Source organism: Hippopotamus amphibius, chromosome 1 (genome assembly GCF_030028045.1).
Source record: "Hippopotamus amphibius kiboko isolate mHipAmp2 chromosome 1, mHipAmp2.hap2, whole genome shotgun sequence".
Classification (NCBI taxonomy): Eukaryota; Metazoa; Chordata; class Mammalia; order Artiodactyla; family Hippopotamidae; genus Hippopotamus; species Hippopotamus amphibius.
Window position 1 is genome coordinate 95,372,631 of NC_080186.1, and position 24,883 is coordinate 95,397,513.

At 38.7% G+C, this 24,883-nt stretch overlaps 1 protein-coding gene across 4 annotated transcripts in view; it reads right to left on the reverse strand.

Annotated features, from left to right (window-relative positions):
• WDR47 (WD repeat domain 47) overlaps positions 1-24,883 on the reverse strand; it is a 72,342-nt gene that overhangs the window by 23,441 nt on the left and 24,018 nt on the right. For 3 of the 4 annotated variants that reach the window (XM_057723764.1, XM_057723678.1, XM_057723926.1), the window contains 4 exons: positions 24,329-24,413; positions 21,901-22,703; positions 10,972-11,095; positions 4,735-4,913 (listed from right to left, as the gene is read on the reverse strand). In XM_057723764.1, coding sequence (XP_057579747.1) covers positions 4,735-4,913; positions 10,972-11,095; positions 21,901-22,703; positions 24,329-24,413 — 1,191 coding nt within the window. Of the gene's footprint in view, positions 1-4,734; positions 4,914-10,971; positions 11,096-21,900; positions 22,704-24,328; positions 24,416-24,883 lie in introns of all 4 variants that reach the window. The other variant, XM_057723845.1, reaches the window with a different exon arrangement.

Sequence of the window (24,883 nt, forward strand, 5' to 3'; positions counted from 1 at the left end):
TGGTCTAATGTGTCATTTAAAGCTTGTGTGTCCTTATTTATTTTCTGTTTGCATGATCTGTCCATTGATGTAAGTGGGGTGTTAAAGTCTTCTACTATTATTGTGTTACTGTCAATGTCCCCTTTTATGGCTGTTAGCATCTGCCTTATGTATTGAGGTGCTCCTATGTTGGGGGCATAGATATTTACAATTGTTATATGTTCTTCTTGGATAGATCCCTTGATCACTATGTAGTGTCCCTCCTTGTCTCTTGTAATAGTCTTTACTTTAAAGTCTAATTTGTCTGATATGAGTATTGCTACTCCAGCTTTCTTTTGACTTCCATCTGCATGGAGTATCTTTTTCCATCCCCTCACTTTCAGTCTATATGTGTCCCTTGGTCTGAAGTGGGTTGCTTGTAGACAGCATATGTAAGGGTCTTGTTTTTGTATCCATTCAGCCAGTCTGTGTCTTTTGATTGGAGCATTTAATCCATTTACATTTAAGGTGATTATTGACATGTATGTTCCTATTACCATTTTCTTAATTGTTTTGGGTTTGTTTTTATAGGTCTTTACCTTCTCTTGTGTTTCCTGCTTAGAAAAGTTCCTTTAATAATTGTAGGGCTGGTTTGGTGGTGCTGAATTCTCTTAACTTTTGCTTGTCTGTAAAGCTTTTGACTTCTCCATCGAATCTGAATGAGATTCTTGCTGGGTAGAGTATTCTTGGCTGTAGGTTTTTCTCTCTCAGGACTTTCAGTATATCCTGCCACTCACTTCTGGCCTGCAGAGTTTCTGCAGAAAGATCAGCTGTTATCATTATGGGTTTTCCCTTATGTGTTATTTGCTGCTTTTCTCTTGCTGCTTTTAATATTTTTTCTTTGTTTAATTTTTGTTAGTTTGATTAATATGTGCCTTGGTGTATTTCTCCTCAGGTTTATTCTGTACGGGGCTCTCTGTGCTTCTTAGACTTCATTATTTCCTTTTCCATGTTGGGGAAGTTTTCCATTATAACCTCTTGAAATATCTTCTCAGACCCTTTCTTTTTTTCTTCTTCTTCTGGGATGCCTATGATTCGAATGTTGGTGTGCTTAATGTTGTCACCAAGGTCTCTGAGACTGTCTCCCATTGTTTTCATTCTTTTTCCTCTTTCCTGGTCTGTAACAGTTATTTCCCCCATTCTATCTTCCAACTCACTTATTCGTTCTTCTGCCTCAGCTATTCTGCTGTTTATACCATCTAGAGTATTTTTTTAATAAATTTATTTATTTATTTATTGGCTATGTTGGGTCTTTTTTGCTGTGTGCGGGCTTTCTTTTAGTTGCAGTGAGTGGGGGCTACTCTTTGTTGTGGTGCGCGGGCTCCTCACTGCCGTGGCTTCTCTTGTTGTGGAGCACGGGCTCTAGGCTTCTGGGCTTCAGTAGTTGCAGCACATGGGCTCAATAGTTGTGGCTCACGGGCTCTAAAGTGCAGGCTCAATAGTTGTGGCACATGGGCTTAGTTGCTCTGCGGCATGTGGGATCTTGCTGGAGCAGAGATTGAACCCGTGTCTCCTACATTGGCAGGCAGATCCTTAACCACTGCGCCACCTAGGAAGCCCCTAGAGTATTTTTAATTTTGGTTATTTTGTCATCTATTACTCTTTGTTTGCTCTTTAGTTCTTCTGAGTCCTTATGAACTGTTCCTTGTATTTTCTCTATTTCGTTATCGAGATTTTGCATCATCTTTACTATAATTACTCTGAATTCTTTTTCAGGCAATTTTCTTATTTCCTCTTCATTTATTTGGTCTTGTGTATTTTTACCTTGTTCCTTCATCTGTGACATATTTTTTTGTCATCTCATTTCCCCCCACTTTGGATGGGCAGGATTGTGTTCCTGTCCCACTGTGTGTTTGGCCTGAGGTTTCAAGCACTGGAGTTTGTAGGCTGTTGAGTATAGCTGGGTCTTGGTGTTGAGGTGAGAACCTCTGGGAGACCTCACTCTGATGAATATTCCCTGGGGGCTGGGTTTCCCTATTAGTCCAATGTTTTGGACTCAGAAGTCCCACCTCAGGAGCTCAGGCCTGACCCTGGACTTGTGAATCAAGATCCCACAAGCTGTGTGGAGCAGGAAACAAAAAAAATTAAAAAAAAAAAAAAAAGTAGGAGGACAGCAGAACAATAGCAAGATAAAAAATACGATAATAGGAAACTAACAGATGTGTTAGAAAAAATTTTAAAAAAAAATGGAGCAACAACTGGAAGGTAAAACAACTGCAAATAGCCTAAGTGAGGAGGTGGGAAGAAAAATAAAGAAAAAGAAAAAAAAAAAAATCCAGAAAAGGCCTTGGCTGTGGGGGCGGGGCTTCGACAATGGCGGGGGAGGAGGGGTGGCAGGGGAGGTTAGGCAATGCACAGGGCCTATGCTTAGAAAAGGCCCTGGGTGGGGGAGGGCAATGGGGCTTAGACCTAATAAGGCAGAGGGGCCCAGGAATGCCTCTGGTCCTGGGGGCAAAGGACCGGGTCCAGGTACACAGCAGGCTCCCTGGGCCCGAGTTGGTGGGAGAAATGCTAGGCACCTCCCCTAGTCCTCCAATCTTGGAGGGTCACTCCCCCTTGGGTTCTCTTCTTCCTCATCCCCTCTCTCCTACTACCCTAGGACCCTCACAGCTGCAGGGGGCACCTGAAGGCAGGAGACCAGACTCTGACGCCCAACAGGCTTCCCAGGGCCAACTGGGCTAGGGTAACGCCTGCGGCACTTGCCCAGATCTCCCAGTCTCGTAGGGTTCCTGTCTGCCTCTCTTCCTCTCCCCTACCCCCCACTCTCCTAGGTCCCAAGCAGCTGCAGGGGGCCCTGGAGTGTGAAAGACCAGGTCTGTGAGCCTAGCAGGCTTCCCAGAGCTAGTGGGCAGGGGAAATACCTTCTCCGCCTCCCTTGATCCTCCAATCCCAGAAGGTCCCCTCCCGTGCCCGCCTCTCCTCTTCTCCTCCGCTTTCCTTCTACACCCCTAGGAGCACTGAGACCTAGAGGGGCCCCTAGAGGACTGAAGACCAGGCCTGGGGGCACTCCCGGTGCTAAGTGGGTATGGAGATTTCCCGCAGCATCTCCCCTGATCCTCCAGTCCTGCAAGGTCCCCCCCACCACTGTCTGCCTCTTCCTCTTCTCCTCCCCTCCCTCTCTCCCACGTCTGTACGACCCACTCAGCCGGAGAGACTGAGGGACCAGACTTGGGAGCCCAGCAGGCCCGCCGGGCCCAAGTGGGCAGGGGAAAGGTCCTCCATATCTCCCCTGGTCCTCTGCTCCTGGAATGTCCCACCACCAGTTTGCCTCTCTTCCTCTCCCCCTGCCACACTTCCTGGGACCAACACGTCTGGGAGGGGACCCTGGAGAGTTGGAGACCAGGCCCAGGAGCCCAGCAGGCTTCCCGGGCCAGTGGGCAGCTGAAATGCCTTCCACTCCTCCCCCGATCCTCTGATCCCAGAGGGTCCCTCCCCCCTTCCGCCTCTCTTCTTCTCCCCCCACCGCTTCCCTCCTGTACTCCTAGGACCAATGGCTGGGAGGAACCTGGGAAGGTGGAGGACCCACCCAGAAGAAATACCCAGCGACGCCTCCCCTATTCTTCTGACCTGGAGAGATCCCTTCCCACCCCCACTGTCTGCCTCTCTCCCTCCTCTCCCACTCTGTCCCCCTCCCCCCCACACCCCCAGGATCCTCGTGCCAGAGGTGGGCCCAGAGAGTGAAGGACCAGGCCCAGGAGCCCAGTCAGCCTCCCTGGCCAAGAGGGCAAACGAAACGCCCTCTTGCCTCCCCATGCCCCAGGCTCCAAGCCCCCACCCCCACCTGTCCGCCTCTCCACCTCCTTGCCCCTCCTCTCTCCTTCCCACACCCCGGGGACCCAGGCAGCCTGGAGGGGGCCTTGGAGTGTGGAGGACCCCACTGGGGAGCCCAGCAGGCTCCCAAGCCAGGGAGCTCAGCAGGCCTCCTGGGCAGGAGAAACCCAGTTGCAGTTTTGGATCTCCCCAGCCAGCAACAGTCCCTCCAGGCAGGAACCTCCCCCCTCACCCAGCCACCCCCCAGGGGCACTGGTCCCATCCGGCATCCCCTTCCCCACCTCCCTGACTTTCCCCAGGTCCTACCGAGTTGCTCTGGGGTTCCTGCAATCTGCTGGGGCCTGAGGTCCCCCGTCGGCCTCCGGCAACCTATCTGTTTGTGGGGAGACATGATCTCTGCATCTTCCCACGCCCCCATCTTGACTCCACCCCAAGAATCATTTTAATATGTCAAATTCAATAGAATGTGAAAGTTTAAGCTCTCAGAAAAACAATAAAAATAACAGCTAACACTTAATATAGTGCTTACTCTATGCGAGATACTGTTCTAAACACTTTACAAAGATTAACCCATTTAATCTTCATAGCAACCCTGTGAAACAGATGAGGAAACAAGCAAAGAGAAGGTAGTAACTTCCCCTAGGCCCTCAGCTACCCTGGGACAGGGTTGGATCCAGAAGCAGTCTACTTCCAGCCTGTGTGCTGAAACCACCACTCTCACTGCTCTCTTTGCTTAGATGTGAAAGATTGTGTAAGGGGAAGAAGGACAAAACTGGATGAGCCCTCAGAATGCTGTGACTGGAAGAGATTATGTAACTCCACAATACTTGAAGCACTTACAAAGCCTTAAAATTTCAAATTATACATGGAAAGTAGCAGTTACTGCATGCTCTTAATAGCTTTTAAATAATTCCTTATATTTAAAAAAGTGACTAAGAGACCGACCTATTAAGGAATTGTTCGGTGAGATTCTGCTGCTGATCAGGACCATCCTCCTGATTCACACCTCCTTCAAGCAGCATCTGCTGGTATATCTGTCGCTGTTGCTCCTTCTGTTCTAAATGCTGTTGATAGCGTAATCTCTGCCTATAATATTCTTGAAATTGTTCTGTTGAATCACGAAGCTTAAAAATATTAGAAAAAATATTTTTTGAGCAAACTATGATTGAATACTTTACCACTCAACAGTAACTTCTATAAGTGCTGAATAAAACAGAGCTATAAATAACAATCAGAAAATACTTAATATATTGGTTCTCTGGAAAATAACATAGTATCCATGAGTCTTAACAGTCAACTAGATCAGATCAATTAATTTGCTGTATTCCACAGCAAGAGATTGATCAAAATGAATGGTCATCCTTGATCCCTGACTAACACCAAATAAAAATACAAGTTACAACTGTCACAGGGAGACATGGATAGAGAATACAAATGCAGATAAAGACTAACATAAATCTATCTGTGTTACTACTACTTACTGAGGGACTACATTAATATTTAATAAGCACAGTATAAACCTTACCCAATACATTTAATTTAAGCATGTAAGTGGCTTAACTGGTTACTCTGGAGGGAGGCTTATAAAATTTCCCTCAAAAACAATACTTTAACTCAAATAGCATTTTACGATAAAGTAGGATAAATGGGTGTTAAGCTTAGCGGTCTCAACATTCCTACTTTACTCTTCTAAAAGAACTGCACAGCACTCAACTTAAAGGACTTAGATATTACAGCGAATTCCAATATTGGCAAAGAAAGACGCCTGCCAAGCTGCAATCTGGTCACATTACACGAGTCATGTGAACTGGAACAAATCAGTCATCTCTAAACCTGGCCAACACTGACAATAAGCTTAACCAAGAGTCATGCACCACTAACTAAAGCTAAAACTGTCTCCCTTTTCCAGAAAATAATAACAGTCCCCCTCTACTTCATAACTTATAGCAATAAATAACTCTGGGACAAAATTCTGTGTGTTCTTTAAAAAAAATTTTGTGGTAAAGTATAAATATTGTAATTTTAACCATTTTTCAGTATACAATTCCGTGGCATTAGATTCAGAGTGTTGTACAACTATCACTATTATCTATTTCCAAAAATTTTCATCACCCCAAACAGAAATTCTGTAACCATTAAGCAATAACTTCCCCATTTCCCTCTCCCCCTAACCCCTGCTAACTTCTATTCTACTTCCTGTCTCTATAAATTTGCCTATCCTAGATATTTCATATAAATGGAATCATACAATATTTGTCCTTTTGTGTCTGGCTTAGTTCATGTAACATGATGTTTTCTAGGTTCATCCAAGTTGTAGCATATCATTCCTTTTTATGGCTGAATTATATTCCATTGTACAGATATATCACCTTTGTTTATCCATTAACCTGTGGGTGGACATGAGTTATTTCTACCTTTTCGCCACTGTAAATGATGCTGCTGTGAGCCTGGATGCACAGATATCTGTCTGAGTCCTTGCTTTCAATGTCTTTGGGTATATACTAGAAGTGAAATGACTAGGTCATACAGTAATTCTATGTTAAGCTTTCTGAGGTACCACGAAACCATAGTGACTGTACCATTTTACATACCAACCAGCAATGTATGAGGGATCAAATTTCTCTATTTCCTCACCAACATGTGTTATTTTCCACTGCTTTGATTTTAGCCATTCTAGTAGTTATGAAGTTACATTTCATTGCCGTTTTGATTTGCATTTCCCTAATGACAAATGATGTTAGGCATCTTTTTCGTGTACTTATTGGCCAATTACAGACATGTGGGCCCATCTGGAGAAATGTCTATTCAAGTCCTGTTTTAAATTGGATTTTTTTGTTATTGAGTTGTAGTTCTAGATATTAAACCCTTACCAGATAAGTGATTTGCAAATATTTTTCCCATTCTGTAGGTTGTTCTTTCACTTTCTTGATAATGTCCTTTGATGCACAAAAATTTTTAATTTTCAAAAAAATATTTGTTTGTTTCTTTTGTCTGTGCTGGGTCTTAGTTGTGGCGTGTGGGATCTTCATTGCAGCATGCGGATTTCTTAGCTGAGGTATGTAGACTTCATAGTTGTAGCATGTAGACTTCTTAGTTGCAGCATGCAAATTCTTAGCTGAGGCATGCACGTGGAACCTAGTTCCCCAATTAGGGATAGAACCTGGGCCCCCTGCATTGGGAGCGTGGAGTCTTACCCACTGGGCCACCAGGGAAGTCCATAAGTTTTTAATTTTGATTAAGTCCTATTTATCAAATTTTACATTTGTTGCTTAAGCTTTTGATCATACCTAAGAACACAATACAAAATCTAAGGTTGTGAAGATTTGTCTCTATGTGCTGTCCTAACAGTTGTATGCTTTTAGGTCCTATACTTAAGTTGTTGATCTATTTTTAGTTAATTTTTATATATGGTGTGGGGTAGAAGTCCAACTTCATTCTTTTGCATGTGGAAATCCAGTTGATTTACCATTTGTTGAAAATACTGTTTTTTCCCCACTGAATGCACCTGGCACCCTTGCCAATAATCAACTGGCCACAGATACAGGGAATTACTTCTGGTCTCTCAATTTATTCCATTGGTCTATATGCCTATCCTTACACAAGTACCACATAGTTTTGATTACTGTAGCTTTGTAGTGAGGTTTGAAATTATGAAGTGTGAGTCCTACAACTTTATTCTTCTTTATCAAGATTATTTTGGCTATTCAAGGCCCTTTGCAATTCCATATGAACTTGAGTATTCCATTACTGCAAGAGGTGGTAGAATATTTTTACAGGAATTACATGTAATCTGTAAACAATATTGAGTAGCACTGACATCTTAACAGTATTAAATTTTCCCATCCATGAACATAAAACGTCTTTCTATTTATTTAGATCTTCTTTCACTTCTTTCAGCAATGTTGTTTTGTTTTTTTATAAATTTATTTATTTATTTATTTAATTTATTTATTGGCTGAGTTGGGTCTTCATTGCTGCACACGGGCTTTCTCTAGTTGCTGCAAGCAGGGGCTACTCTTTATTGTGGTGCACAGGCTCCTCATTGTAGTGGCTTCTCTTGTTGTGGAGCACGGGCCCTAGGCACGTGGGCTTCGACAGGTGCGGCACATGGGCTCAATAGTTGTGGCTCACAGGTTCTAGAGCACAGGCTCAATAGCTGTGGCGCATGGGCTTAGCTGCTCCATGGCATGTGGAATCTTCCCAGAGCAGGGCTAAACCTGTGTCCCCTGCATTGGCAGGTGGATTCTTTACCACTGCGCCACCTAGGAAGTCCCTCAGCAATGTTTTGCAGATTTCAGCATACAAGTCTTTCACCTCCTTAGTTTAATTTATTCCCAGGTATTTTATCCTTTTATATGCTGTTGTAAATGAAACTGCTTTCTTAATTTCCTTTTCTGATTGTTCATTGCTGGTGTAAAGAAACACAACTGATTTTTTTGTGTTGATCTTGTATCCTGCAACTCTGCTAAACCTGTTTATAAGTTCTAGTAGCTGTCTTGTGAATTCTTCATGAATACATATAATACTCATGTCATCTGTGAACAGAGAGAGTTTTACTTCTTCCTTTCCAATTTATTTCTTCTTCTGGTCTAACTGTTCTGGCTAGAACTTCTAATAAATGTTGAATAGTGGTGAAATCAGGCATCCTTATCTTTGTTCCTAATCTTAGAGAGAAAGCTTTTAGTCATTAACCATTGAGTATGATGTTAGCTTGGGTTTTACATAAATGATCTCCACCATGCTGAGGAAGTTCCATTCTATTCTTAGTTCCCTGAGAGTTTTTATCAGCAAAGTATCTGATTTTGTCAAATGTCTTTTCTGCATCGAGACGATAGTGTGTTGTTTCTTTTTCTCCTTCAATCTGTTAATGTGATGTGTATTAAACTGACTGTGTTTTATGTTGAACCACCCTTGCATCCTGCAATCAATCCACTTGGTCAGAATGCATAATCCTTCTAAAATGCTGATGGATTTGACTTGCTAGTATTTTGTTGATTTTTGCTTCTATAGTCATAAGAGATTTTGGTTTGTAGTTTTCTTTTCTTGCAATATTTTCAATTGGCTTTGCTATCAGGGTAATGCCGGCCTCATAAAATCAGTTAGGAAGTGTTCCCTCCTATTCTATTTTTTGGAGAATTTTGAGGATTGCTCTTAACCCTTCTTAAATGTTTGTAGAATTTACCAGTAAAGCCATCTGATCCTAGTCTTTTCTTTGTTGGTAAGTTTTTTGATTATTGATTCAATCTCTTTACTCATTATAGATCTCTATACTCAGTGAGATTTTCTATTTCTTTCTGAGTCAGTTTAGTAATTTGTGTTTCTAAGGAATTGGTCCATTTCATCTAAGTTATTTAATTTGTTGGCTTACAAATGGTCATAGTATTCTCTTATAATTCTTTTTATTATTGTAAGGTTGATAGTTTTAATTTTTTATTTTAGTTATTTGTATTTTCTTTTTCTTTGTCAGTATAGCTAAGGGCTTATCAATTTTGTTGATCTTTCCAAAGAACCAACTTTTGGTTTTGTTGACTCTCTGTTGTCTTCCTTTTCTCTATTTTATTTCTCTCTCTTCTAATCTTTATTATTTCCTTCCTTCTGCTAGCTTTGGGCCTAGCTTGCTCTTCCTTTTTCTAGCTCTTCAAGGCATAAAGTTAGGTTATTAATTTGAGATCTTCTTTTTTAATGTAAGCATCTGCAGCTATAAATTTCTCCCTGAGCACTGCTTTCACTGCATTCCATAAGTGTGTTGTATATTTGGTACACTGTACTCATTTTCATTAGTCTCTAAATATTTTCTAATTTCCTTGTGATTTCTTCTGTGACCCACTGGTTGTTTAAGAGTGTCTTGATTAATTTTTATTAATTTTAAAATTTTCCTTCTATTACTAATTTCTAGCTTAATTCCTCTGTGGTCAGAGAAGATACCTTTTTTTTTCCGAGGAAATCTGTCTACTGGCTCCAGAGTGACTCATCATCCCTCTTTCTCCTTCCACTCCATGGCTCTGTCGGGAATATTTCCTCTCTTGTCCCCAACCAGAACTGAAGGTAACAACACTGAACCTAAAACGTCACTCCAAATATATTTTTTAAACATTTTTAAAAAATTATTTATTTTGGCTATGCCAGGTCTTAGTTGTGGCATGTGAGATTTTAATTTGCAAGATGCATGTGGGATCTAGTTCCCTGGCCAGGGATCAAACCCAGGCCCCCTGCATTGGAAGCGCAGAGTCTTACCCACTGGACCACGAGGGAAGTCCCAGAGAAAATACTTTACATGATTTCAAATCTTTTAAAATTTACTGTAACTTGTTTTGTGTCCTAACATATGGTCGATCCTGAAGAATGCCGCATGTGCACTGGGGAAGAATGTGTATTCTACTATTATTGAACAGACATCTACAGACGTCTGTTAAGTCTAATTGGTTTACAGTGTTCTTCAAGTCCTCTATATCCTTACTGATCTTCTGTTTAGATGTTCTATCCATTACTGCAAGTGGGGTACTGAAGTCTCCAACTATTATTGCAGAACTGTCTATTTCTCCCTTCAGCTCTGTCAATGTTAGCTTCATATATTTTGGGATTCTGTTGTTTAGTGCATATCCATATGTACTTTTAAGAATAATTTTTCTACTTCATTCTAAATATTTAGTCAAAACCAACAAAACTTATTCAACTTATGAAAACTACCTTCTCACCCCTTATAAGTGAAATTTACACCCAATTTCACAAACAATTTCCTTCCCAAAGCACCACAGAAAAATAATCTGGGACTCCAAAGGCTTAGATAAAGTATTATTCTATATTATAAATGTCATCTTTTCCTGCTCATTAAATCTAATTAGTAAAATATAGAACATATATCTTAAAAATACAAGCTGTCCACGTTTAATGTGAGTTCAATTACATGAGTGCTCAAACATGCAGGAGCAATGTCAATTGTGATTTTTTCAATTGTTAATAAATTCATTCATTAAAAATGCTCCAAAATATACAGTGATAACTAAAAATACTATAAATTCTTAAGGAAGAGGGGAGACAATGATCTAATTAATAAGACAATCTAGATACTCTCTCTCCTACTCTCAAATACCAGAAAATTCTTTTTAAATTCTCTCCAAGCAAATAGTATTATTTCTTATAAGGAGAATAACTCTAAAAGACTCCTTGTGTAGTAAATATTACCTCATTTTTTTCTTGCTTAGCTGGTCCTGGATTCTGTGCTCCATTTGCAGGCTCTTTTTCTGAAACTGAACCCTGGCCGAGGATTTCACTGCTGATAGGCCGCTGTGCCTCAACAGGTGTATCACTTTGGAGCAAAAAACAAAAAGGAAGAGGTAGGAGTAAAGAAAAACATATTGTAGTTACAGAAATCTTAATTTAAGAAGTAGGAGTAAAGAAAAACATATTGTAGTTAGAAAATTTTTAATTTAAAAATTGAATATTTAGCCTAAATGTTTATCAAATGCACAAACACACATTTTTAAATTTTACTTTCTTAAGTGCACTATGTAAAGGGATTTTTTAAAATAGAATGTGCTTAGAGAGAAGAATCAAGATGGCGGAGTAGGAGGACGTGCGCTCACTCCCTCTTGCAAGAGCACCAGAATTACAACTAACTGCTGAACAACCATCGACAGAAAGACACTGGAACTCACCAAAAAAAACACACCCCACATCCAGAGACAAAGGAGAAGCCGCAATGAGACGGCAGGAGGGGCGCAATCCTGTTAAAATCAAATCCCATAAATGCTGGGTGGGTGACTCACAAGCTGGAGAAGATTTATACCACAGGAGTCCTGAGGGTTCTGAGCCCCCCGTCAGGCTTCCTAACCTGGGGGTCCAGCAATGGGAGCAGGAATCCCCAGAGAATCAGACTTTGAAAGCCAGTGGGATTTGATTGCAGGACCTTCACAGGACTGGGGGAAACGGAGACTCCACTCTTGGAGGACACACAAAAAAGTGTGCTCATCAGGACCCAGGGGGAAGGAGCAGTGACCCCATAGGAGACTGAACCAGACCTACCTGCTGGTGTTGGAGGGTTGCCTGCAGAGGTGGGGGGCAGTTGTGGTTCACTGAGGAGACAGAGGCACTGATGGCAGGGGTTCTGAGAAGTGCTCATTGGCGTGAGCCCTTCCGGAGTCCACCATTAGCTCCACCAAAGAGCCTGTAAGCTCCAGTGCTGGGTCGTCTCAGGTCAAACAACCACCAGGGTGGGAACACAGCCCCACCCATTGGCAGACAAGCAGATTAAAGTGTCACTGAGCTCCACCCACCAAATCAGATTAAAGTTTTACTGAGTTCCACCCACCCAGCCCAATCCACCATCAGTCCCTCCCATCAGGAAGAACCCATGAGCCTCGTAGACAGCTTCCTCCACAAGATGGCAGACAGCAGAATCAAGCAGTATCAGCAGTATTTCATCTTGTAGAATTGAAAATCACAGCCACAGAAAGACAGAGAAAATGAAAAGGCAAAAGACTTTGTATCAGATGAAGGGACAAAATAAAACACCAGAAAAAGAACTAAATGAAGAGGAGACAGGCACTCTTCCAGAAAAAGAATTCAGAATAATGATGGTGAAGATAATCAAGGACTTTGAAAAAAGAATGGATGCAAAGATCAAAAATTTGCAAGAAAAGTTTACCAAAGACCGAGAAGAACTAAAGAACAAACAAACAGAGAAATGCAACACAATAACTGAAATGAAAAATACACTAAAAGGAACCAATAGCAGATTAACTGAGGCAGAAGGGCAAATAAGTGACATGGAAGACAGAATGGTGATGATCACTGATGCAGAAAAGAATAAAGAAAAAAGAATGAAAAGAACTGAAGACAGCCTAAGAGACCTCTGGGATAATGTTAAACACAGCAACATTCGCATTATAGGGGTCCCAGAAGGAGAAGAGAGAGAGAAAGCACCTGAGAAAATACTGGAAGAGATTATAGTTGAAAACTTCCCTAACATGGGAAAGGAAATAGCTACCCAGGTGCAGGAAGCACAGAGAGTCCCAGGCAAGATAAACCCAAGGAGAAACATGCCAAGACATATAGTAGTCAAATTGACAAAAAATAAAGACAGAGAAAAGTTATTAAAAGCAATAAGGGAAAAACGACAAATAACATACAAGGGAACTCCCATAGGGTAACAGCTGATTTCTCAGTAGAAACTCTACAAGCCAGAAGGGAGTGGCACAATATATTTAAAGTGACGACAGGGAAAAACCTACAGCCAAGAATACACCACCCAGCAAGGATCTCATTCAGATTCGATGGAGAAATCAAAAGCTTTACAGGCAAGCAACAGCTAAAAGAATTCAGCACCACCAAACCAGCCCTACAACAAATGCTAAAGGAACCTCTCTAAGCGGGAAACATAAGAGAAGAAAAGGACCTACAGAAACAAAAACAAAACAATTAAGAAAATGGTAATAGGAACATACATATTGCTAATTACATTGAATGTAAATGGACTAAATACACCAACCAAAAGACACAGACTGGATGAATGGATACAAAAACAAGACCCATATATATGCTAACTACAAGAGACCCACTTCAGACCTAGGCACACATACAGACTGAAAGTGAGGGGATGGAAAAAGATATTCCATGCAAATGGAAATCAAAAGAAAGCTGGAGTAGTGATACTCAGATCAGACAAAATAGGCTTTAAAATAAAAAATGTTACAAGAGACAAGAAAGGACACTACATAAAGATTGAGGGATCAATCCAAGAAGAAGAGATAACAATTATAAATATATATGCACCCAATATAGGAGCACCTCAATACATAAGGCAAATGCTAACAACTATGAAAGAGGAAATCGACAGGAACACAATCATAGTGGGGGACTTTAACACCCCACTTACACCAATGGACACATCATCCACACAGAAAACTAATAAGGAAACACAAGCTTTAAATGACACAATAAATCAGCTTGATTTAATAGATATCTAGAGGACATTACATCCAAAAACAGCAGGTTACACATTCTTCTCAAGTGCACATGGAACATTCTCCAGGATAGATCACATTCGGGGTCATAAATCAAGCCTTGGTAAATTTAAGAAAATTGAAATTGTATCAAGCATCTTTTCTGACCACAACGTTATGAGATTAGAAATCAATTACAGGAAAAAAACTGTAAAAAACACAAACACAGGGAGGCTAAACAATATGCTACTCAATAACCAACAGATCACTGAAGAAAGCAAAGAGGAAATCAAAAAATACCTAGAGACAAATGGCAATGAAAACACAACGATCCAAAACCTATGGGATGCAGCAAAGGCAGTTCTAAGAGGGACGTTTATAGCAATACAATCCTACCTCAAGAAACAAGAAAAATCCCAAATAAACAATCTAACCTTACACCTAAAGAAACTAGAGAAAGAAGAGCAAACAAAACCCAAAGTGAGTAGATGGAGAGAAATCATAAAGATCAGAGAAGAAATAAATGAAATAGAGACAAAGAAAACAAAAGCAAAAATCAATAAAACTAAAAGCTGGTTCTTTGAGAAGATAAATAAAATCGATACACCTTGAGCAAGACTCATCAAGAAAAAGAGGGAGAGGACTCAAATCAATAAAATTAGAAATGAAACAGGAGAAGTTACAACGGACACTGCAGAAATGAAAAGCACCATAAAAGATTACTGCAAGCAACTACATGCCAATAAAATGGACAACCTGGATGATATGGACAGGTTCTTAGAAAGGTATAAACTTTCAAGACTGAATCAGGAAGAAATAGAAAATATGAACAGACTAATCACAAGTAATGAAATTGAAACTGTGATTAAAAATCTCCCAACAAACAGAAGTCCAGGACCAGATGGATTCACAGGTGAATTCTATCAAACATTTAGAGAAGAGCTAATACCCATCCTTCTCAAACTCTTCCAAAAAATTGCAGAGGAAGGAACACTCCCAAACTCATTCTATGAAGCCACCATCACCCTGATACCAAAGCCAGAAAAAGATACTACAAAAAAAGAAAACTACAGACCAATATCACTGATGAATTTAGATGCAAAAATCCTCAACAAAATACTAGCAAACAGAATCCAACAACACATTAAAAGGATCATACACCATGACCAAGTGGGGTTTATCCCTGGAATGCAAGGATTCTTCAATATACGCAAATCAATCAATGTGATACACCACATTAACAAACTGAAGGATAAAAACCACATGATCATCTCAATAGATGCAAAAAAAGCTTTTGACAAAATTCAACACCCATTTATGACAAAAACTCTCCAGAAAGAACTCGAGGTTTGGGAGGGGGCAGGGGGTGAAGGGGAAGCTGAGACAAAGCGAGAGAGTAGCACAGACATATATATACTACCAACTGTAAAGTAGATAGCCAGTGGGAAGTTGTTGTATAACAAAGGGAGTTCAACTCGAGGATGGAAGATGCCTTAGAGGACTGGGATGGGGAGGGTGGGGGGGACTCGAGGGGGGGGAGTCAAGGGAGGGAGGGAATACGGGGATAAGTGTATAAAAACAGATGATTGAACTTGGTGTACCCCCCCAAAAAAAATAATAAATTAAAAAAAAAAAGTATCAAATGCCAAACTAGTAAGAGCAAATGGTACTAAAAACGATGACAATGCTTTAAAATAGTGGGCAAAATTTCTGTAATTTCACAAATAAAATTATTTCATTGTTAAAAAAAACAAACAAAAAAAACAGATGATTGAACTTGGTGTACCTCCCAAAAAATAATAAATAATAAATTAAAAAAAAAAAAACTTAAAAAAAAAAACAAAAACTCTCCAGAAGGTGGGCATAGAGGGAACCTACCTCAATATAATAAAGCCCATATATGACAAACCCACAGCAAACATCATTCTCAATGGGGAAAAACTGGAAGCATTCCCTCTAAGATCAGGAACAAGACAAGGATGTCCACTCTCGCCACTACTATTCAACATAGTTTTGGAAGTCCTTGACACAGCAATCAGAGAAGAAAAAGAAATAAAAGGAATCCAAATTGGAAAAGAAGAAGTAAAACTGTCACTGTTTGCAGATGACATGATACTATACATAGAAAATCCTAAAGATGCCACCAGAAAACTACTCGAGCTAATCAATGAATTTGGTAAAGTTGCAGGATACAAAATTAACACACAGAAATCTCTTGCATTTCTATACACCAACAATGAAAGATCAGGAAGAGAAATTAAGGAAACAATCTCATTCACCATTGCAACAAAAAGAATAAAATACCTAGGAATAAACCTGCCTAAGGAGGCAAAAGACCTGTACTCAGAAAACTATAAGACACTAATGAAAGAAATCAAAGAAGACACAAACAGATGGAGGGACATACCATGTTCTTGGATTGGAAGAATCAACATTGTGAAAATGACTATATTATCAAAAGCAATTTATAGATTCAATGCAATCCCGATCAAATGACCAATGGCATTTTTCATGGAACTAGAACAAGAAATTTTACAATTTGTATGGAAACGCAAAAGACCCCGAATGGCCAAAGCACTCTTGAGAAGGAAAGATGGAGTTGGTGGAATCAGGCTTCCTGACTTCAGGCTATACTACAAGACTACAGTGATCAAGACAGTACGGTACTGGCACAAAAACAGAAATATAGATCAATGGAACAGGATAGAAAGCCCAGAGATAAACTACGGTCAACTAATCTATGACAAAGGAGGCAAGGATATACAATGGAGAAAAAACATCCTCTTCAATAAGTGGTGCTGGTAAAACTGGACAGCTACATGGAAAAGAATGAAATTAGAACACTTCCTAACACCATACACAAAACTAAACTCAAAATGGATAAAAGACCTAAATGAAAGGCCAGACACTATAAAACTCCTGGAGGAAAACATAGGAAGAACGCTCTTCGACGTAAATCACAGCAAGATCTTTTTTGATCCACCCTCTAGAATAATGGAAATAAAAACAAAAATAAATAAGTGGGACCTAATGAAACTTCAAAGCTTCTGCACAGCAAAGAAAAATATAAGCAAGACGAAAAGACAACCCTCAGAATGGGAAAAAATATTTGCAGATGAATCAACAGACAAAGGATTAATCTCCAAAATATATAAACAGTTCATCCAGCTCAATATCAAAAAAACAAACAACTCAATCAAAAAATGGGCAGAAGACCTAAATAGGCATTTCTCCAAAGAAGACATACGGATGGCCAAGAGGCACATGAAAAGCTGCTCGACATCACTAATTACTAGAGAAATGCAAATCAAAACTATAATGAGCTATCACCTCACACCGGTGAGAATGGGCATCATCAGAAAATCTACAAACAGTAAATGCTGGAGAGGGTGTGGAGAAAAAGGAACGCTCTTACATTGCTGGTGGGAATGTAAACTGATACAGCCACTATGGAGAACTGTATGGAGGTTCCTTGCAAAACTAAAAACAGAACTACTATATGACCCAGCAATCCCACTACTGGGCATATACCCAGAGAACACCATCATTCAAAAAGACACATGCACTCCAATGTTCATTGCAGCACTATTTACAATAGCCAGGACATGGAAGCAACCTAAATGTCCATCAACAGATGAATGGATAAAGAAGATGTGGTACATACATACAATGGAATATTACTCAGCTGTAAAAAACAATGAAACTGGGACATTTGCAGAGACATGGATGGACCTAGAGACTGTTATACAGAGTGAAGTGAGTCAGAAAGAGAAAAACAAATATTGTATACTAACACATATATGTGGACTATAGAAAAAGGGTACAAATCAACCGGTTTGCAAGGCAGAAATAGAGACACAGATGTAGAGAACAAACATATGGACACCAAGTGGGGAAAGCAGGGAAGGTTGGGGGGGGCGGAATGAATTGGGAGATTGGGATACTAGATTGAACACTCTAAATATATGCAGTTTATTGTAAAAAAGAAAAAAAGAAAAAGAAAAATGAATAAATAATTTTTTAAAATTAAAAAAAAAAAGAGCAAAGTGAAAAGGAACAGGGCAAGAAGAGCATGGAAGGTCAGCCACGCTAGTTAAAGGCCAGCTTCACCCCAGACGTACCAAGGAAAACAGATGTGTCTGCGTCTAACCTTCCAGCAGACCTCCTGGCTCTGTGCTCCATATAGGGCAATAGCCAGACCCTTGAAAGGTCCTGCAGAAGGACCTGTCAGGTGTAAACTGCCTTCATGTTAGTGCTATCCTGGACATGGGTCACCAGTGGAGTGTAGGCTTGTAATCACCATGCCATTTCCTCCAACCAAGAAACTAACAATTCCTCAACGTGCCAATTCGCAGGCTCAGGAGGGGAAATGAGGTTGTGTTAGCAGAAAATGAAAATGTTAAGAAATAAAGGTAAGTAACACCCATAAAAAAAAATAGAATGTGCTTATAATGGAAGCGCACTGGATTATTAAGCAAGGAGGATAGGGGCTCCCATCTAAAATAGTATGTGTGGCCTTAGGAAAATCACTTACTTTCTCTGTGGCTCAGCTTCATCTACAAATTAATAGGTTAGAAAACCTAATGCCTACATTCTCTTAAAGAATGCTTAATCTTTTATTGTTAACCAAACATCAGTTTTCTATCCTCTAATATGTTTCAATAAAATTTTAAGAATAGCTGAGATTTTGTTAAAAGGCTTTCTTTGATTTATTTGCACTTAACATAAAAGCTAAACGTATATCTTTCAAATATTTTTAACGTATACTAATTAGTAAGCTTGATGTCTTATGTCAGGTTGTTCCAAATAGTCTTCTAAAACACTAGGAATTTCTACTTTTCATAGTCATGCTGTTCAAAATTTTTAACAACTAAGATTATCCAAAGATGACAAATACCACATTCACACAGACTACCTATCAGCAAAAGGCACCATAGGAACAAGTACAAAAGTAAAGTGCTTTTTGCCTTCAAAGAATTTGATTGGGAGATGACTTCATAATGGCCTCTCCAGGCAGAAGTATATAAGACATATCAAAATATAGGTCTACGGTTTAGGAAAGCAGAGCTAGACAGTGATCTTCACAAAGGCACCATTAGTTAGGAGCCTAGCAATTGTTAAGTACCTAAACATTACATACACACACATGCACTTTGAGGGGGGAGCAGAAAGACCTGGGAAGAGTTTTCAGCTATCAGACTGTGCTGTAAGCTGCTAATGACCATAGGAAGCCCCATTTTAGGGCTTAACACTGAATTTTTAAGAGTTATTAACCGTATAGAGATAGACTAAAACAACTTTTATAACATAACTTCTGATTTAATTTTGCAATTTATACAGCACTTCCATATGCATTATCTCATTTAACTTGCACAATAACCTGTAAAACAGGTTAAAACTCCCACTTTGCAGATGAGAAAACAAACTCAAAAAAGTCTTTTTCCCAAAACTGCATAGTCAGTAAACAAAGCTAGGACCTGAATCCAGGTCTTCAGACTCCAAATCCAATGCTGGCCCATGTCTGAGAATAGATTTTTTTCCTGCCATTTAATTTTGAGACCATTATATTATATAGTCACAGCTTGCATATTTCATCTGATTTTTCTTCCTTTTTTTATTTTGAGTTGGTTTCTATTGAAGTGAATAGATATCCTTCAAAACACCACACACTTCTTTTGTGTTTTATCTTCTTCTTCACCATGGTAACTCACTCATATCCCAGGGATGCAGCACAGTGCTAGCACAGAGTAGACAATCAAATATTTTTAAATAGATACTGACTTCAAACACGTATTACCACAAGCAGGAGTTTCTTTATGTGGCATTTTAACATAATTGATCTAACTGAGCTTCCCAATATTTTTTAATTACACCTAAAATATTTTGTAAAACCAGGTAAACTTTTTTCAAAGAAAATTTTTATACTTTATCCATAGCACAATAGCTCTCCCATAGTATGTTATTAGTAGCCATTTTGACACATTGTCCTTTCCAAGGACATGAACCAGAATGAGGGAAATTTATGTTTATTAAGCACCAAGCACATACTTACCACTCTGCTAGGAGCTTTATCTCATTCTTCAAGTCAACACTATTTTATAGAGGAGGTTATTGAGGCTCAGAGAGATTAAGTAACCATCCCAAGATCACACAGCTAGAAAATGGCAAGGCTACTGTTCAAACCCAAGACTGACTCCAAAGACCAGGTTCTATTCATTGTTCTATACTGCTCTGCCTCATAAATTTTCCAATTTCAGAGACATGACAGATGTTTTCTGGGATATTACTGCTGCTCAACTAATAATGTGTATTACTTACCTTTTGACATGTCACATTTTATCCTACTGCTTATTCTATAATGGTCTAATAACTTATACTCCACTTAATTCCATCTTTATTCACTCATTCCTCAATTTCTAGTACTTTCTTTACATAGGGAACAGCACATGTAGAGTCAAATTTGGCTGGATTTTTGTGTCTTTTTTCTTTATTCAGACAATCCCACTGGTGCACAATTCCAAACATGCTATTCATTGTATCGACCAAGAAGCTTCTATCATCTCATGTACTCAGAAGAATATCAGCAGTTCCCCCAGAATTGAAGCCCAGCACCCCAGACAAGGAGAATTTTCTCTAAAGGGATTGGAAAGTCCAAGAAAAGTTTAAGATAGTCTCTACCAATGCTCAAGATTCTCTATTCCTTTAGGATTTAGATAATAGGATGCTCCTATATTAAATTATACTCATTCATTTTTATCACTAGATATCATCTTTATCTTTCAAATATAAAATACAGAGCAATAAGATGCCTTAGGAAGTCACTGCAGCTTTGAGGAATGATCCTAGAATCCTCTCCTCTCTTTAAAGAACGTTAAAGAAAATCACACCCACCCATCCCACCAAACTCACAACAACAGAAAATGCTTCCATAAATATTTATCCTGTATTTCTTGTGCCTTAACTGAAGATCTCCTCTTATTTTAACTAGAAACAGAAATTCCAAGTCCAGTGCTCCTTCCTCAATAAAGAATGCCTCCAACTATCCTATATGAATAGTAAAAGGTTTACTTTTTGTGCTCTTTTAATAGATTTATTGCAGTCGATAGTAATACTTCATAGTATCAACTCTGAGTATAGGAAAACAGCCATGTGTCCCAATGGGTTTCCTGGAAAATTGAGGCAGAAAGTTTTTTAAGCCTTGAAACAAAGAACAGCCAATCAGGAAATTATTTCATGCCAGGTTTGAAGGAAAAACTTAGTGATAGTTTTAACACTTAATTTCCTCGTGTGTATATATATAAAGAATTACTAAAAAAAATAAGTGGAAATAATCAGAAATTTTTGTATATACATGTTCAATACAGTAATATTTACAGGAAATAATCTACTCTCCTACAATAAGGAATTTAGGTAAAATTATGATCCAGTCATACAACAGAATACTGCACACACCATTAATCATTGATCTCAATAAATGTTTAAGAATATGGGAAAAATTCATGATCTATCAAGTGAAAAAAGCAAATTATATGAAACTATATATAGCACCTTCTCAATTTTTAAAAACGTATTCATAGGGACTTCACTGGTGGTGCAGTGGTTAAGAATCCGCCTGCCAATGCAGGGGACATGGGTTTGATGCCTGGTCCAGGAAGACCCCACATGCCACAGAACAACTAAGCCCGTGGGCCACAACTACTGAGCCCATGCACCTAGAGCCTGTGCTCTACAACAAGAGAAGCCACCACAAGAAGCCTGCACACCGCAACAAAGAGTAGCCCCCCTACTCACAGCAACTAGAGAAAGCCCATGTGCAGCAATGAAGACCATTCCCCGCCTCAAAAAAAGTATTCATAGAAAAAATGTTGGTCATCTAAGTGTGAGATTGTGTGGGATTTTAATTCTCTTATTGATATCCTTCCATATTTTCCAAAATTTCTTCAATGCACATGTACTGCCTTTATAACTAGCAAAATGATAATACAGGATATAGAAATAAAGATTTTCCCTGATAATTGTAATTATCAAAATTTTAAAACCCCTTATAAATAAAGTTTTAAAGACTAACTTTCAACTAAAGGGACTTGAACATTTAAAATACACACACACACCCCAATTAGATTATCTCATTCTTGTGAAGATCTCCCAATTTTTATAAGCAAATACTTACCGTTCAGGGGATTCTTCATAAATACTGTGACATTCTGTATTCTCAAGCATGAGACTTCTACTGAGGTTTTGTACCCCTGGATAATGAAAGTTAGCAAAGGAGTGTGACATTGGAGAAGTTTTATTCCCAAGGTCTGAAATTCTCTTATCATGACTGGTTAGTCCACAAGTGAGGCCATCTAAAGCAGGATTCAGAGAGCGGGTCATATAGGCATCAGCTGATTGAGGTCTTCTCATTGGAGATGATGGATAGGGAGAAAGTTTGCTGATAAGAGGAGTCAAAAGATCAGCGTATGCAGCTTTTGTGGGTTTCAGAAGTTTGTCAACATGAATATTAAGCATTTTCTGTTCAAAAGCACAAGAGAAGACCGAAGACGGGAGATTCTGAAGCCATGACAATAAACTCAGATCCAAATCATCACAACCATTACCACATAAGAGGTCAATACCAAGTAGTACTTCACTTTCTGTAATTTCTTCTCCAGTTGCTTTACTTTGACAAAATTCTACACAGCATTCATAAAGTAGGCCCTTCATTACAAGCTGAAATAAACGATTGTTACTTGCTTTAAAACCAGCCTCACTTAGCTTCCTATCAGCAGGGATGAATTCTGCAACCATGACACAAGCCTCTTCAAAACAGTGAACTCGTGCAGTGCTGGGATTCCAGTCCTTAAATTCAGCATGATTGGTCAGACGAGGCAACGTTAAAAGCAAACAGAGCTTGCTATAATCATCTTTAGAAGGACAGTACTCTTCTAGGGCATGTAAACATTGCACAGCTTCTTGCATGGTAAATTCCAGCTGTAAGAAAACATAAGTGATTACTATAAAGAGAGATACTATGAGATATGAAAACAATGAGAGTATTTTATTCAAATAAAAAGATACTTTACGAACTTTCACAAACTGTTCAATTGCAAAAGGATAAACTTGTGTCACAGAATACTCATATAACTGTGGACTATTTAACAACTTTCAAGTCAGGAACCACATGTTTTTTACTAATAAAATAAAGATTTTAAAATTTGGTTATCAGCACATTAAACTTTTACCTATAAAAAAGTGTTGTAATTCAGACTTAATACTATCATTTTCAAATGCACAACTTTTTAAGAAAAAGGATAATTAAGTTTTCCAGCAATAAAACTGAAGCATGCCAATATTCAATTGTTTATTACAATTTGCTATCACTCCCACTTACCCAAAAAGCAAAAGAGCCATTCTCAAACTTGCCTCAGGACAAATGTGTGTGGGGAAAGAAAGCAAATCAAAAAAGGGAACATCTACAGTTCATTTCTACAAAAACAGTGCAGCAACAAAACAAAAGGAAACTTAGCTGAGAGACAAATTACAATAATTTGTATTGTGAATATTATCTTAGGCTCATAAGCTTTTAACGATTCAAGGAACCTTAGAGATTGCATAGCACAGCTTCTATATCTTACCTGTGGGAAAAGTTAGTATGCAGATTTAACCTAAGTAATTCAGTTGGTTAGTGACGAAGACAGAATAAAAATTCTTACTGACTCATATTCCAGTGTTCATTCCAGTTTTTTCTTTTTTTTGGCCACACCATGTGGCATGAGGGATCTCAGTTCCCTAATGAGGGATCGAAGTGGAAGCATGGAGTCTTAACCACTGGACCACCAGGGAAGTCCCTCTTTCCACTTTAAATATCATTATCTGGCAAACGTTTCTCTATTATTTCAATGATTACTTACTGGCACTTAATAAAAGTTTCTTTGGTTTTGGATGCAACAATACTAATATTAAAACTTTAAAAGTATCTCTCTAATCAATAAGAATTTAATATCATTAAATCTAAATTGTTATTAAAAATAAACATTCTATTCAAAAAACACCTCTGGGGAATTTCCTGGAGATCTAGTGATTAGGGTTCTGCGCTTTCACTGCCAAGGGCCCAGGTTCAATCCCTGGTCAGGGAATTAAGATCCTACAAGCTGCACTGTGCGGCCAAAAAAAAAAAACAAAACAAAAAACAAAAACAAAAACAAAAACAAAAAAAAAGAGTTTAGAAAAAGAAAAAAAAACACCTCTGGATCAAAGAAAATACTGAAAAGACAGAAAGAGGAGGTAAACATAATCCACTTCTGGGATAAGAAAAGAAGCAATGATGTAGAGTCATCAAGTCAAACATCTTTTGCTGTCTAAATCACCTTAAAAAAGAGAGGAACACACACTCTCCAACCAGACAGCCATTCATTTATCATCTTTGCCTAAATCACAGAACAAATTCAAAAGCACTACAGACTGAAAGTACTACATCTGCAAAAGAGCAGATTTTGCCCCACCCCTGCTCATAAAAACTTTGAAAACTCATGATAATAATCTTTTGTTTTTAGTGCATAGAATACTTATGACTGAAACAAGACTATGGCGCAAACCTTCAGGATTAAAAATCTTACATGCTGGGGTTCATCTTCTGCTGACATTGCGTTGTTAACACATAAAGCTTCTAAAAACTTCTGCTTCAGGATAATGTAACGAAACCTGTGAAAAATAAAATATGAAACATTAAAATGATTAAAAGTTAAATTACAGCAATGTCAATGACTAGAAATGAAACTCAAGTTCCTAAAGCAACATAGGCCAAGTTTTTCTTATAGGATTAATTATTTCTTTATAAAGACTTTAAAAAATAAACGTCCCAATGTCTCGTAAATCAAATGTACTTATAGGTTACTATAAGTACCTTTGCTTTCAGAAAATTCTTAAAATATTTTACAAAGCTGATCACAATGAAGTCATAATTAAAATAATTTCAGTAGCAAGTAATCGCAACTTAATACCCAAAGGAAGGATTTCTATTTGCAATATTAATTCTAAGCAAAAAATCAAGTTTTTATGGAAGATGTCAAATGTCATCTAATATGAAATCAAAATCCTTTATATTCCAAATAGTTTATTTCCAAAATACGTCCTCTTTTCTTTTCAAACATGATAAAGGTATAATAAAAATA